At 42.5% G+C, this 17,500-nt stretch overlaps 1 protein-coding gene across 1 annotated transcript in view; it reads left to right on the top strand.

Moving 5' to 3' along the window:
- The window catches only part of LOC121876368 (dopamine D2-like receptor), a 49,492-nt gene that overhangs the window by 3,443 nt on the left and 28,549 nt on the right, over positions 1 to 17,500 (top strand). The window contains 1 exon segment of the mRNA XM_042381439.1: positions 16,547 to 16,811. Coding sequence (XP_042237373.1) covers positions 16,547 to 16,811 — 265 coding nt within the window.

A 17,500-nucleotide genomic window follows, 5' to 3' on the forward strand; every position in this document is an offset into this window, starting at 1 on the left:
CTTACCTCCCCCACCCCAGCCTTACTCTCCCCACCCCAGCCTTACTCTCCCTACCCCAGCCTTTCCTCCTACCCCAGCCCCTACCCTCCCTACCCCAGCCTTACTCTCCCCACCCCAGCCCTACCCTCCCTACCCCAGCCCTACCCTCCCCTACCCCAGCCTACCCCTCCCCTACCCCAGCCTTACCTCCCCTACCCCAGCCCCACCTCCCCTACCCCAGCCTTACTCTCCCCACCCCAGCCTTACTCTCCCTACCCCAGCCCTACCCCTCCCTACCCCAGCCCCTCCCTACCCCAGCCTTACCCTCCCCCCACCCCAGCCTACTCTCCCCCCACCCCACCCCTCCCTACCCCAGCCTACCTCCCCCCACCCCAGCCTCCTACCCTCCCACCCCAGCCTTACCCTCCCTACCCCAGCCTTGCCCTCCCCCCCACCCCAGCCCTCCCCCCACCCCAGCCTTACCCTCCCCAACCCCAGCTTCCCTCCCCCACCCCAGCCTCTCCCCTACCCAGCCCCCTCCCCCCCCCAGCCTACTCCCCTACCCCCAGCCCTCCCCTACCCAGCCTCCGCCCCCCTCCCTCCCCACCCCAGCCCTACCTCCCCCAGCCTTCCCTTCCCCTCCCCAGCCCTACCCTCCCCTACCCCAGCCTCTCCCCTACCCCAGCCTACTCTCCCCGACCCCAGCCCTACCCTCCCCTACCCCAGCCTTACTCTCCCCCCTAACCCCAACCTTCCCTCCCCCCCCAGCCTTACTCTCCCCCTCCAGCCTTACCCTCCCCATCTCACCTCCCCTCCAAGGATAAGATCAATAGGTCATATCACTCCCCATCAACCCCCCACCTTTCCCCATCTTACTGACCAAGATTCCCCAACAATTTACCCTCACTCCTCCCGTCAATGCTCCTCCCCCCTCTTCTCCCTCACTGTCTGAAGTCCCCCCCCCTCCTCATGCACCATCGTTCCCTTCCCTCTCCACCCTCGACGGATCTCCCCCCCATGGATCCCCCCACGGATCCCCCGATGGATCCCCACCCCAGAATCACTACCCCCCACCCCCGGCGCCCCCAACACTACAGTCGTGCGGTAGGTTGGTGGTTCATTATTGCGGTCCGTTGCCTCGTCCTCCCAGGCTTCACTGTTCGCTAATTAACCCTTGTCCACCTCCTGCCGCTATTGTCTTCAGCTCTCCCTTTCTCCCTTCCTCACCCCGTTCTTTCCTCTACTTCGTCCTTGACTCTCTCTCTCTCTCTCCTCCCATCCCACCTTCCTGACACTACTTTCCAGTTTTTCCGTCTCATCCTTTCCTTCCTTCCTTCCCTTTCTTCTTTCCTTATATCCTTCTTAACCCCTTCTACCTATCTCTCCTCTTCACATAATCCTGAAACTATATCCCTGACACACACACACACACACACACACACACACACACACACACACACACACACACACACACACATACACATATATAGTCATCTAGTTGACCTGTGGTGACACTTGCCCTGTATAAAAATGATACTCGGGAACTTGGACTACTCTATACACCATTTCTCAATACATTTAACCTTGTGCTGTTTACCTGCTTAAAGATCTTAGTTGTTAAAGCACACTAATGTATTATAGCACCAGTATAGGGGGAGGGGGGGGGGGAGACGTCGTTCAGCATTGGATAGTTATGTATCCCCGTGACGCATTTAACCCTAGATACGTGAAGGCCAGTAACCCCTCACTCCGTATATTGTTTCCTGAATATATCGAGAGTAAACACGACTAGGGTGTGGGAATGTATAATGTACTGTCCCCTTCACTAATGCGTTTACAGGGGGTCGTCATATAAAAATTTCACAAATCATTACATTGAGATATTTGGTTTAATATTGTTTTTACTTTGATTCCATCGTGTGTTTACTATTGCGAGTTTACTTCTGTCGGGTGTAAATAAACACATGGCTGCCACACTGCACAAAACCTGACGACCCCTGTAAACGCACTAGTGAAGGGGACTGTACATGAATATGATGAGGATAAAAACAAATGATTGATTAAAACAATGATGAATGGAAGAAACTTGGATGTCCTGACTTGATGCAAAACAAAGTTGAGAAAACATAGGATCATTCTGCTGGGGGCAAGTGAGGGGCGTAAAGTCAGGAGTGTTTCAGTGGGTTAATTAATGCTGTAAAGGTTTTGATAAATGGTGAAATGAGGAGTTGTTAGGTAGAATAAAGGAAATCAGTCCCAGGATAACATATAGATCAGACTAAAAATAGGGTATGAACAAAGAAAGGACTCGTATGTCTGCTTGAGCCCTTGGGAGTAAAAAAACAAAAAAAAAAATTTAGCAAGACCTGAATAAGTACTTTGAGAGTTTTAATGTCAGATATAAAATGTTAGTAATGGGATAGAGGGGAGTGGATGGGAGTATGGATAGTTGTGGAGTGCCAAGATAGAGAGAAAATGGAAATGGACTGATATAAAAGTGTGCTTAGGGAGGATTAACTAGATGGAATACGTGGCTTAAATTGAAGATACCCCTTGGTTGTATATGATGCCATGGCAGGGCTGTTTGGCTATATGTTGATAGACAAATGACTGATGTGTAAACTGGAGGTGTAAATGAGCTAAAACAGGTACCATAGGAGTTGTAATTTGGTAAAAAAAAATAATACTAATAATAATATGAAACAAAGACCCTAGTAGATAATGAACCAAATAATTAAAATGAATAGTCAAGAAAGTTGGTAAGGTGAAGAAAGTGAAAATGGCGGAAATAAATGATTGGAAGAGAGATAATACACGTAAATAGATATAAAATAAAGGGGTTGAATAAGAATGAGAGTCAGGTAATTAAGAGTTCAGGTATAGAGAAAGTATATATAGCAAAGGTGTGTACGTGTGACAGAGTTCAGGTGATGAAAATAAGAAACGTGAAAGGTGTGATAAAAGATACTTGAGGAATGAAAGAAGATGGAAGAATGCAAAATACTAGAGAGGGAAACTTTACACATAATTTTAGAGGAAAGAATTATAATAAACAAATAAATTCGATAAAAAAGTCGATAGATAAAATTTTTATATTTCAGGAAAAGGGAAAGAGCTATAGAGAGAATATTCTGAACTATACTTTATGGAACAGAAGAGAACAAATAGTCGAGTTATTCTGTATGGGAAGTTGAGGAATGATGAGTGGAAAGTGGAAAAAAAAGAGAATATTTAGACACCAGATTTGAAAAAAAAATACTGAAACATGTTAAGAATTGAACGAAAAAAGACAAATTTATGGCTTACACTAGTTTGGAAATTATGCATGACAGAGGAGAGAGAGAGAGAGAGAGAGAGAGAGAGAGAGAGAGAGAGAGAGAGATCGTATAGCTTACCTATACGAATTAAAGTAAGGAATTGATTATATAGCGACAAACTTGTTCAGTATATGTGGGAAAGTATATATAATTATATATATAGTCAGTACTGTGAGAAGTAACCTAATGCTGCACTAGAGGAGAAGCAGAAGAGAAATAGTGTGTGTGTGTGTGTGTGTGTGTGTGTGTGTGTGTGTGTGTGTGTGTGTGTGTTATTTATGACCACACTAAATTAAGCCAATCGGGAATAAAGGTTTCAAGAAGTAAAAAGCATTATCGGTCACCTGAAGATTAGACATCCTGATTTATTTCACTTCCTGATTAAACATTCTAACGCTACTAGGAAGAGTGGAGGGGTGGAGGAGGGTAAGGCTAGCTTTAGGGTGTGTAATCATCAGGTGACCCGGAATATGAATGTACCTGGGTGATGCTGTGTGTGTAGTATGAAGCAAGAGAGATAATCCAAACAGATATGTGTACGTTGGCAGAATGGTTACAGTGCTTGGCTGGCAACCTACTGTACCATAGTTCCCGGTACAGGAGGAGGAATATTGTGATTAATAGCCTGTGTTTGTTAGTCCGTATGGTATAATTGAGAATAAAAGGCTTCTTAATATCCAGATCCTAAGGGACAATAGACCTTCCTATCCCAACCTGTCGGTGAGGTGACGCTTGGGCTGCCGTTTAACCTCAACTCTATGACGTCATTTCTTCGCGTTTTCTTTAGGTATTAATGTAGGTAATGTCTTGGTAAAACGATATATTTGGGTATATAATACCATTTTCACTGGCCCATTAGTTTAATATAAATATGCACAGACAAAAACCCTACAACCATATAATATTATAACATAACATAGGAGCATTAAACACGACTTGAACAAAAAATATCAAACAGAAATTAGCTCTCCTCGTGATGTCACCGACTGTCATTTGTTTTCCTCGTGGGCAGACGAAATTCCTGAAAACGTGACGCAAGAACTTCCTGACTGAGTGACACACTGGGTTGACTCGTTGATACTGCGGTGTACTAGATATTTTTGGCCCAGTTATAAGTCACATTGTTAAGGCAGACTCTCATGTGTACTGTATCTCACTTAGTTGTTCACAGCGGAAAAAAGAATAAGTTAATAACAATGACTGAAGGAAGAATCTGTGTGTCTGAGTCTGTGTGTATGTAGTTGCTCTTGATTCCGGTCACCCAGCATTTACATCTGCTAACACGTCAGAGGTGTTGTACCGGCCCGTGTTCGACCCAGGAGCATACCGAGCGGGCTCCCGTGACAGAGTGGCCACCGACTAGGAATAAGAAAACTCGACCTGTATAAAATTGTTTTAAACTGATTTACTTTTTGCTTACCAAGAAGTTCTCCTCCTGCATGTGAGGTGAAGGTGTTTACACACACACACACACAGAAAGACAACACAATTGGCCTGTTCCGACCTCAGTAACCTTCCTTGATTGTCTGCATAAATCTGCCGAGTCCCGTGACCTGTCTGCATCTGTCTTTAACCTGTGTCTAGGTATCTGTTCTTGCTTGGAACTGGCTGTACCTGCTAAGCAAGACAATTATGAAAAGTAAGACACAAGCCGCCGGCAGTGACTCCCGCTGGTGGAGAGAGACCAAGTGGGAGATTCTTGGCTGAACCCAGATCATAAGACGTCTATAAGTCTCAATTAAGTTATTATTAGGCTTCATCATCCTCCTGGCCGTGCACATAACCACCCACTATATAAGACTAACTCGCCTATTTGAAGTATATGTATATCTGTCACCAGGTATCTAGAAGGTGTCGACTACCTCTGTGTTTTCTTCACTCTGCACTACACACCTGCCAACAACAGAGATATGTGAACCCTGATCACTAACACTTAACACCGCTAGGCCACCAAGACCTCTCTGACCGTGTGCCCACTCTGAGGATGTGTGAGGGAGAAAGTTATAGTGCCGAGGTAACGTGAAGCTAGTATAGTCAGTGCTGCCTCTCCTTCTGCTACTCCGTCTGTGCCTTAGAAATAATGAACACTTGTATGTATAAACAGATATATTGGAATATTTCATCTGTAAATCTATGTAATGAATGTCAGTTAATACACATCTTTCTTACCATCATTAATGAACCTATTTTCGTCGTTAGTTTGTGCGTTAAAGAGATAAAAATAAGTCGGGGTCCAGATCATCGTGTATACTGAGAATGGGGAGATGGGCGCCGGTAACATCTGCAAGACGGGTTCGATCCCCGGGCAGGGTGAAACTATGGGCAAGTTTCTTTATGCCATTTGCCTCTGTCTACTCAGCAGTAATTGGGAACCTGGATCTTAATCGATTTGCTCCGGGGTGATGTTTAGCCAGTGCAGTTGGCGAGTTGTCCGGTCTTCTCGGACTATTCCTTGACACTCCTTAAACAAATTCAAGCCTAGGCGGCCCTTGGACTGGCCTTCCTCGTTACACTAGGGGCATTGCAGCCGGAAGGTGTAAATATGCAGTTGGTATTGTGACTCTCCCTCTCTATGTCCATCTTCCTCTTATCTCCTCTTATCTCCTCTTCCATATCCTCTCCCTTTCTACGTCTTACCAACTCCCCCACCCCCAGCAGTAAGTATCGTGCTGTGGACAAGTGAGATATTTTCATCGTGGTAGACGCTCATGTTCACCATAGGTTTGTAGTGTGTGGAGGCGGCACACTGTTACACCCACCGCCAGTAATTTGCAGCAGGCACGACAGATTAACCCTTCACCCTCCTGGCATTGGTCGTCTGTACTGAAGTCACTTTTTTAGTTTTTATTGTTAATATCCTTATTATTATTATTATTATTATTATTATTATTATTATTATTATTATTATTATTATTATTATTATCGTTTTTGTTATTATTATTATTGTATTATTATTATTGTTGTTATTGTTATAGTTATTATTATTAGCATCGTTTTTATTATTATTTTATTATTATTATTATTATTATTATTATTATTATTATTATTATTATTATTATTATTATTATTATTATTATTATTAGTGTGTGTGTGTGTGTGTGTGTGTGGTATTGGTCTCTATAATACCATATCCCTACATCAGACTGGTTCATATACCCTTCTTACCGGAGACAAACTTATTACAATAAAAAAAAAATAATACTAATAATAAAAAATAAAAAATAAATAAAAAATTAAAACAGAGAAGAAAAATACACAACCTCTAAGAAAACAAGAAGAAATCAACAGAGAAAGAATAATACTATAGACTGTAACTATGGCGGACGCTTCACTTAGACTAAGGTTCTCTGCCAAGTGAGAAATTCCCGAGAAATGTGAAGTAAAAGAATTATAATTATATCGTGTTGGAAGCCGCTGTCGTGTATATCTTTGGCTTCCATCCCCATAAAAGGAATCTGGACTAAATTATTCCATTTAAAATAAGAATATATATTATTTTTTATTCCTGTGTCTCTAATTATTGTAAGTTTGTCTGTTACTTTAACTGATTTATTGTATTTTTTGTGTTATTCTGTAAAATGGATTTGTACAGTTCCCGTGCTCGAACCAACGACCATAAAGAGAGTAACAGAGTGTTGTATCCACTCAGCCATCACCGCATCCCCTGGGTAGTGATTGATGAGATGTAAATTACATTACCATATTCCCTTCTTAACATAGCAACTAATTAATTTTATTCAATATTAATTATATCCGTAAAACCATCTCTAACGCATGGCCTCAACATCACTCCTTCCAAACATGCTTACAAAAATACACACAAATTATATACAAATTTATCGTATAATTTTTGTGGCTTATTACTTATTGATTAAATTTATATAGCGTCATTGTGCCATTCATTCCTTTCTTCATAACCAGCAGGGGACCCTCAAACAACCTCCTCCTCCTCTAATAGGCCGTTCGTAAGTTAGGTTTTATTCAAGGTGTTGTCACGTACAGGGTGTGTCTGCTGAGGTGTCGTTTGAATAGTTTTAAGACTTTGGCCCGGGTGGATCAAGAAGTTCCTCATGTGCATCTATGAATATTAAAGGACACTCTCTCTCTCTCTCTCTCTCTCTCTCTCTCTCTCTCTCTCTCTCTCTCTCTCTCTCTCTCTCTCTCTCTCTCTCTCTCTCTCTCTCTCTCTCTCTCTATGTTCGCCACAGTAGTACCAGGTTGTCTATGATCCTCCTCCAGGTTGTCACGGCTCCCCCTCCACATCCAAGTTAGAGAACAAATTAACAACTTGCCGTGTGGGTAAATTGGATAACTAAATCCAGAAGTTCCAAGGGCAAACTTACTGAGGTTTTGGTGACGAAGGCATCTGATGTGATCCTGGACGAGCGCCCACTCCCTTTCCCCCTCCCCCCTTCTCTCTCTCTCTCTCTCTCTCTCTCTCTCTCTCTCTCTCTCTCTCTCTGTTGTCTTACTCTCCTGAAGTCTTTTCGTTATATACAGGTAACTAGACCTTACCTGGCGCCTTGAGAGTCTTGAAGCTATTGCCACCGCATGGGAAAATGATTATACCTGTAGTTCAAAGCAAAACCTTCACTCTACCTGTGCTGACGTTGCTCTGTAACTTACCTGAGTTTTAATTAACGTGATTTATAGTGGTATCATATTATAAAGATCAGAATAATTGAGGGCCCTTCGTTTACATAGGTCTACACGAATTATGTAGGCCTATATGTGTATTTAATTTACAATTATGATATTTTAATGGCCAGTGTTTATACACATCAATGCCTTTAGTCTCTGTGTTTTATAAGCATCTATAGTGTTTCCGTGTCCTGAACGTGTTTACAGATAGTTAACCAAACACATACACAGCTAGTTTGTTTCCTGTAGCATCCACACACACATACATACATTATACATACACGTTTATATCACCCCCCCGCACACACACACACTTACATAACTCCACACACACACACACACACACACATACTTACATAACGCCAAACACTTACACACCCACACAGACATACGTTGACATAACCCTCCCCTACACACACACACACATACATCAACAGACCATAACCCACACACATACACACACTCATTCGCACACACACATCAACACATACTTACATAACCCTCTCCCACACACACACACACACACACACACACACACACACACACACTTTCAACATTCACACCAACATACCGTCTCCCTCATTATCACCCCCGAGGCCTCATATTACCTCTATTGTCAGCGATATTTACCTCCCCATCACTGACCTCCCCATCACTGACCTCCCCATTACCGAAATAGGGACCTAAACTCCCAGGTAATTGTATATGAGTTTGGAGATGAGACCCCTTTACCTCCCTATTGCTATCACGAGATGTCCTCAGTTGAATGGTATACCGATCGTGTGAAATAAAATGGTAGCATCTTTGAATTATGTTTCTTACACTTTCCTCATACATACATACATACATACATACATACATACATACATACATACATACACACTTTATTTTTTCTATTATCTTCCCATTTGGTATATAATTAATATTGACTATTTGTTAATTTATCTTTATTCATCTATAATTATCTGTCTTAATTATTACTGTATGCATTTGTCTAGTAATTAATATATCCAATCATCTATTTGACTGTCTGTCTCTCTGTCTGTCTCTCTGTCTGTCTGTCTGTCTGTCTGTCTGTCTGTCTGTCTGTCTGTCTGTGTATGTTTGTAAAGAAGAGGTGAACGATAGGATAGAAGAAGGCTAATAGAAAAAAATAACAAGAGAGGGAAGAAAGCTACATTAAGGAGAGAGAGAGAGAGAGAGGGGGGGGGACACCGAGGGAGAAGCAGTGTGCGTGAATGAGCAGAAAACATGGTCGTCGGGTGACTTTTGGTGGGTGATGATCGGTTCGTGTACAGGAACCCACAGGACAACCGAGTAAAGCAATTGACCCCTTAGCTGTTGTCTCTCTATTTGTTATATGACCTGATGTTGAGTTATCTATTCCCTGTTATTATTTAATTTCGAATGTTATCTTGTTATCATTCTTATGTTTCATTGTTGTCTTTCCATAGGTAGTTTCTTCATAACTTTATTAAATGTAACTTATTTATTTATTTATTTTTTTTAATTTAATGACAAGAAAATTATAATTCTGGTCTCACGTTGGTCGAGTGGTTGATGACGTCACGGGAGGAATAATGACTGATGTAGTAACGTCATTGAAGTGTCATAAGATATCCACCTATCCTGTTCATCATCCCTCATTATCCACTACAGATGAAGGGTCTGTGTCTAACTGAAGTCAAGAGGTCATGAAACACTCAACAAATCTTGTAAAAATGTGATTGAAAAATATATCTGTCCGACATAAACCGTGGGATTTAAGAGGTGTGTGATGGCGTTACGTGAGAGAGGGAGAGAGAGGGGGAGAGAGGGAGAGAGAGAGGGAGAGAGAGGGGGAGAGAGGGGGAGAGAGAGAGAGAGAGGGACTAATAACAAATTTGGTATGAATTTGTAGCTAGATTATATGCTGTGTAGTTCAAGCTCAATCAGTAAAAAGTAACCAGCTTCACAAAACCAGAAATTACCAACAAGTAAACATATACAAACATTTTCAGTGAGTAAAAAAAAAGTTAAGACAAAAATAACCTCTTGGTAACCTGTATAGTGTTTTGCCTCAGTTAAAATTCTTCACTTGTCAAGGTTAATGTAGAAGGTTAATGCCGTGTGAACTTCTTAACTCTTTTATCATCTCTTAACATGCTACTCAGTCTCTTAGTTTGTTCTTGTCGTTTGGGTGTTTTATCGTCATTTCAATTCGTTGTAGTTTGTAATAATGATATAGTGTGTTTTAGTCATCTGTCTTCATTCTCGTCTTCTTCCTTCGTGTTTTATCTTCACACACACACACACACACACACACACACACACACACACACACACACACACAGACAAGAGCAGACAGACAGACAGACAGACAGACGAACCAACAGACAGACAGACAGAACAGAACAGACACACACACACACACACACACACACACACACACACAGACAGACAGACAGACGAACCAGACACATACACACACACACACACACACACACACACACACACACACACACACACACACACACACACACACACACACACACACACACACACACACACACACACACACACACACACACACACACACACACACACACACACACACACACACACACACACACACACACACGTTTATACTCCTCATCGGCTAACATCATCAACCCTGACCACATTTATTCCGTGTTTCCTCGGTGTTGAAATTGTTGACTTATATTAGAACCTTCCAAGGCTGTCGTGTCGTTACCTGTTTAAGTAAGAACAGTAGTATATAAAACTAACCTCTCTATACATGTTTTAATCCTCTTATAAACTGTTTTGGAAAATATTGATCACCATTTAAGTGTATTGTCTCTGTCTCCCTGTAACCTGTTTGTTGTATAAGTAACGTATAGACATTTGTCTGTATGTTATAATTATATAACCGTGAGCACAACAATGAATCAGTTCCTTGTATAGTCTACTTCCTCGACAACTTGTAAAGGTATTAAAGCCACTGTACTTATAAGGCTTACTCTGAGGCTTAACCTGTTCTCTCGCTGACCTTTGTGTCAAATCTCCCGGTAAATGTTAATGTGTGTGTGTGTGTGTGTGTGTGTGTGTGTGTGTGTGTGTGTGTGTGTGTGTGTGTGTGTGTGTGTGTAGCCACACACAGGGTGGTGAAATGCGTCTAGAGTTGCAGAATTATGTTAGTGTTAAGGTGCAAGAACTGCTTGCTCCCCCTCGCTTTCAGCTGCCGCCGCTGGCTAGCCCTCGTGGCGAACAGGGAAGCAACTTGCATAAGTCTTCCCCTGCCAGTACACAGCTTCCTCACCATCAAGACTCCTGCTGTGCCTCCACGTGGCAACACACGGTAACTGGGTGCCTCGTGGGCCCAGGCTAGATCAGCAGGGGATCTCGGAGTAGCGGTGGACCCCAGAGGGACGGCGCATAGGCCCACTGGTATGTGGACACGTCCTGGCGCCTACCAACCACCGCCCCACTGCCTTATGGATTAACCTTGGCAGGTATAAGGCTACGGGAGTAAACCCCGAACGAAAAATCTGCAGTGGAGCCCTGCATCAGGCAGACATGCTTACAGAGCTCCAAGAAGACCCCAAAGGCAGTGTAGGTGGAAGAGGTGACCACCATGGAAACCCAGCCACTACACCGGCGGACGAAGGCAATGCCTGATGGTCTGGCTACTAAGACGAAACCCAACAAACTGGGCTATCGGCAGTCCATTGCGACTCTCCCTCTCCCCAGTCGTTGCAACACTTGCACCACTGGATCAGGAAAAGGGAGAGCCAAGATGTGTGGTTGCAGCCTGCTCTCCTGCCTCACCACATAAATCAACTCACACACAGCCATCATCCAGTTCATCATACCTCTCATCATCATCATCAAAACCCCTATACCCCCAAAAGATGATGAAGGCCTCCTTCAGCGCTGGAAAGAGCACTACCATTCATTGCTCAACCGAAACACCGATGTGGATGTCCTGACTACCCAGCAGATCCCTCAGCATCCAGAGCTGAACCACCTCAGCTATCCTCCATCCCTGGATGAGGTTGCTACTGCCATCAAACAGATGAAGAATAACAAAGTCTCAGGGCCTGATGGAAACCCAGCCGAGGTGTATAAAGCAGGAAGACCTCTGCTTACCAGCCGTCCACACACTCTCCTGGAGAATATATGGGAAAAGGAGGAAATCCCCCAGGCTATTAAAGACGCCTCCCTTGACAATATTTATAAGAATAAGGGAGACCGGTCGACTGTGGCAACTACCGTGGGATCTCGCTGCTCTCCGTAGCTGGCAAGATTATCGGCAGAGTCCTCCTAAACAGACTTTGTCCTGAGGCGGAAAACTTCCTCCGAGAATCTCAATGTGGTTTTTGACCATCATGTGGCACCACTGACAATGCCTTTGCTGCCCGCCAGATATAGGAAAAGTGCAGAGAACAGCGTCGTGATCTGTACATGGCTTTCATCGACCAAACCGATGCCTTCGACTCTGTCAACAGGGAAGCCCTCTGGTGGACCCTCAGCCGTTTTGGCTGCCCACCAAAATTCCTCGTCATTGTGAGGCAACTCCACGATGGCATGAACGGCAGTGTCCTGCACAACGGCACTCAGTCAGAGTTCTTACCCATACAAACGGGTTAAACAAGGGTGTGTACTGGCACCAACTCTCTTTTCCATCGTCTTGGCTGCCTTCCTTACTCGTGCCAGTGCCAATTTAACCAGCGGGGTGAACATCGAGTACCGGGTGAAGGGGGGTCTTTTCAATATAAGACGACTCCAGGCAAGAACAAAGGTGTCGGCAGCTTCCATTACTGAACTCAGTAACTTCACCCTTGTTGCTCACTCTGAACACAACCTACAGGAGATCCTGAACACCTATACATACGTGTATGCACACTTCGGCCTTGAGGGGAATGCACGTAAAACTCAGGTTCTCTTTCAACCTGCCCCTGGTTCAGCCACACCTCCACCATCCATCCAGCTTAACGGTACTACCCTCTCTAATGTTGCCCACTTTCGGTATCTCGGCTCCCACCTGTCCACCACCGCAGACATCGATGAAGAGATTCAGCAGCGGATCAAATGTGCATCTCAAGCCTTTGGCAGATTCCGAAATCGAGCAGTGGTCCTCACCACCCTGCTATATGGCAGTGAGACATGGGTCACGTACAGGAGGCACCTCAAAGCACTTGAAACTTGCAGCAACGTAGTCTACGTTCCATCCTCCGAGTTCGCTGGGAAGACAAGAGAAGAAATGCCAGTATTCTTGTTGACACCAACTGTAGGAGCATCGAGGCTACCATTATCCATGAACAACTACGTTGGACTGGCCATGTTTTCTGCATGGACGACAGTTGACTGCCAAAGCAGCTACTTTACAGTCAGCCTGTTGTGTTAAGTTGAATTGGTAATTATCTTTATTTCTCATATCATATATGTATATAATGTGTTTCAGAGTATTAACTTGTATGTATATAAGAAAACTCACTTGAGACTCTACATACCTTATGTATCTCATTATCATAAAAGTTGTAAACATGAAAGACTATCATCTACCCTCCTCCTGCCCCTCTCCCTCCTCCCCTCCTCTTCCCTCTTCCCCCTTCCCCCATCCTCCTACCCATCTTCCTCCTCCTCCTCCTCCTCCCTCCTCTTCCTCCTCTCCTCTTCCTATCCCTGACCCTCCCCCTCCTCCATCTCCCCCTTTATACTCTCTTCCTCCCGCTCCTCCTCCTCCCCCTAGATTTTTACTGGCCAGAACACCAACTAATTACTGCCTAAGGGTGGTGGTAGTCTGTGATACCCTGTACCCAACACACCCTTACATTCACCTTTGATGTTAATTTAATGAGTATATACCAATACTCAAGGCACTCATGTTACTGTGCCACAATAAGTACTAGTGCCACAACGAGTTAGAATTTATTTTCAACTACACCTGAGTACTTTAGGCTGAGTACTCCAGATATCTTGCTTACATTTACACAGTATGATTTGTAACTAATGTAAATGTAACTCGTGTCATCATGTGTGAAGAGATAGAAAGAGAAATAGAGAGAAAAGAGAAAGAGATAGAAATAGTGAATGAGAGAGAGAGAGAGAGAGAGAGAGAGAGAGAGAGAGAGAGAGAGAGAGTCCAAACTTATCATTCCTAGTCTGCAAAAAATGAAGATTAATTTAAAACCTGAATAATCTAGACTGTTTATCTAATGGGTGTCAGGAACGAAACTCACACTCTTAGTCATGAACGATAAGACTACTTGTAAACTGTGTCCTGGTCTCAGTACTGGAGAGCTGAGGACATCCCTGGTCTAGTCACCCAGACGACAAACTGTACACGATTTATTCTATACTCTCGTAACTGCTATATTTTTTTCTGAGTTTTAATATATAAATTTACCTTTTTTTAATACGAGATTTAAACAATCGAATCGATACAGAGACAAAAATCAAAACAAGAAGAATGAAAACGGAACGTCAACACCACGACCAACTGTAAAGAAGAAAGTATCAACACTGACTCCTTTCGGTAACACTCGACCTACAAGAGGACAGTTCAAGTGTGAGGTAATATTTCTGGTAAACTTTTTCTTCTTCTCCTTGTTGAAAATAAAGTAATAAAGTATTTAAGCAAGAACAAGAGGTAAAACATCTTAGTAAATAGACTCTTGCTTTTGTTTTATGTGAGGTTTTTTTTTATGTTAGGTTTTGTTTTTTGTTTTATGTCAGGTTTTGTTTTTGGTTTATTTGAGTCTTTGTTTTTGTGAGTTTTATTTTTTTTTATGTAAGGTTTTGTTTTTGTTTTGTCAGATTTTGTTTTTGATTTATGTCAAACCTTACTTTTGTTTTATGCGAGGTTTTGTTTTATGCGAGGTTTTGTTTTATGCGAGGTTTTGTTTTATGCGAGGTTTTGTTTTATGCGAGGTCTTGCTTTTGTTTTATGCGAGGTTTTGTTTTATGCGAGGTTTTGTTTTATGCGAGGTTTTGTTTTATGCGAGGTTTTGTTTTATGCGAGGTCTTGCTTTTGTTTTATGCGAGGAAGAGAAAAAAAATAATATGCTTAAAATTAATTTATGTCAAGTCATCCCTCTCATCTGCCCGGCTATACACTGGTATATTTTCGTATATTATACACATATATCACTGTATATTAATGGCCAGGCCAGAGTTCTGATAAATTCCAGAGTCGTGTGTTGCGTTAATTGTCGTCAGCAGCGTTAAATGACGTAATAAATAACTGTGATTGTGCACGTCAGGCCGCTGCCAAGTTTACCTCGTGCAAAAAATGACTGACTCGCTCATTACAAGAACAATATGTAAACTAAACTAGTGTGTGTATGAAGGGGGTTGTGTGGGTGTGGATGGATGGGTGGGTGGGTGTTTGTGTGTGTGTGTGTGTGGATGGGTATGTGTATGTGTGTGTGTGTTTGTTTGTTTGTGTATCTGTGTGTGATTTGATTTGATTCGCCGCCTCCTGGTATACAGATTACTAAGTGTACTGTATCTTCACTACTTTCACCTGAGTTATGGGATTTACTTTCACTTTCAATGTAAAATTTGTCTTTTATTTTGAGAAACTTATTTGGAAATATTAACACACAGGAGACAATAATCTAAATATAAAATCTATATTGTGTCATAAAAACCTATACTTCTATAATTTACCTCCAATTTACAAGCTACTCACCTGTGTCTTGTGTCCTGACCTGCTTATATGACCTTAAATATCGTCTAAAATATAATACTATAATACTTTACAGCCACCAGATGCCCCTTCACCCCTCTCAGCTCTAATGATCTTCTGAAGTCCATCCTTTCTAAGTGACCAAAAGTGGCTCTTCACCCCAAGGATAGAGTAACCCCGTGTATCGTCCCCTTTACATCCATCCGGGTCTCTTCCTCCCCTTTACATCCATCCGGGTCTCTTCCTCCCCTTTACATCCATCCGGGTCTCTTCCTCCCCTTTACATCCATCCGGGTCTCTTCCTCCCCTTTACATCCATCTGGGTCTCTTCCTCCTCCCACAGTTCACAGGACTCCTTAGCACAGGCAAGAATCCTTTTTACCACTTTCATCTGTCTCACCTGTCTCATCTGTCTCATCTGTCTCATCTGTCTCATCTGTCTTACCTGTCCCATCTGTCTCACCTGTCTCATCTGTCTCATCTGTCTCACCTGTCTCATCTGTCTCATCTGTCTTACCTGTCCCATCTGTCTCACCTGTCTCATCTGTCTCATCTGTCTCACCTGTCTCCACCTGTCTCACTGTCTCACCTGTCTCATCTGTCTCACCTGTCTCATTTGTCTCATCTGTCTTACCTGTCCCATCTGTCTCACCTGTCTCATCTGTCTCACCTGTCTCACCTGTCTCATCTGTCTCACCTGTCTCACTGTCTCATCTGTCTCACCTGTCTCACCTGTCTCACCTGTCTCACCTGTCTCACACTTCTCTAGACCCACCTCTTAATTTAATGCCATCATTCCAATATCTCTTCTCATTCCATCCTTACTCATTTACCTTTCTTAATCACTCTACCACCACCACCCTCTCCCCCACCTTAAAATCTCTCGTAACTCACCATCAATAATCATCAACAACCTTTCTTTTCAACCCCTCAGATACATCGCGGTGACCCAGCCTCTCAAGTATGCTCATTCCAAGAACAACAAACGCATCGTGTTCACCATTGCCATCATCTGGACGGTGTCAGCAGCGATCGGCATCCCACTAGTGTTTGTCAACCAGTGGGAGGTATCCAAGAAGAAAGACGTCCTCACTAACGATTGTGCTTTCCTCAATGCTGACTTCATCCTCTACTCGTCAATATCATCTTTCTACATCCCTTGTATCGCCATGATCTATCTTTACTGTAGGATATTTAAGGTAGGAACACTCTGCTTTATCTGGGTTAATTAGATGTGGATATTTTGTTTACATGGTTAGTTTGATGTGGATTTTTTGTTTACCTGGTTAATTTGATGTGGATATTTTATTTACCTGGGTTAATTTGATGTGGATATTCCTTTTGTTTACCTGGGTTAATTAGATGTGGATATTTTGTTTACCTGTGTAAATAGATGTGGATATTGTGTTTATCAGGGTTATTAGATGTGAATATTTTGTTTACCTGCTTAATTTTTATGTGTATATTACCTTTGTTTACCTGGGTTAATTTGATGTGGATATTTGCTCACTCCGGAATAATAGATGTGGATATTGCTTTTCTTTTTTGTGGATAATTAAACTTTGTTTCTGTGACATACTGTAAATGGAGGTCAATTCGAAAGGAAACTCACAAATACTCTTAAGTTTCAAGTCGTATGCTAATTACTCATTCTCAAGGCCAAGTTAATCATGATTCGTTCAACTCATGTCACATAATTTAACTAAAACATTTACTTGATTCAGAATTTAACTCTTTAAAACATATACTTGATTCAGAATTTCACTAAAACATTTAGTTGATTCAGAATTTAACTAAAACATTTATTTGATTCAGAATTTAACTATGACATAAAATCTTCCTTCTAGCGTCTTAACATCGCCTGTGGATAAGTCTACAGACCTTAGCA

The sequence above is a fragment of the Homarus americanus genome, unplaced genomic scaffold (genome assembly GCF_018991925.1).
Source record: "Homarus americanus isolate GMGI-L3 unplaced genomic scaffold, GMGI_Hamer_2.0 scaffold34921, whole genome shotgun sequence".
Taxonomy (NCBI): Eukaryota; Metazoa; Arthropoda; class Malacostraca; order Decapoda; family Nephropidae; genus Homarus; species Homarus americanus.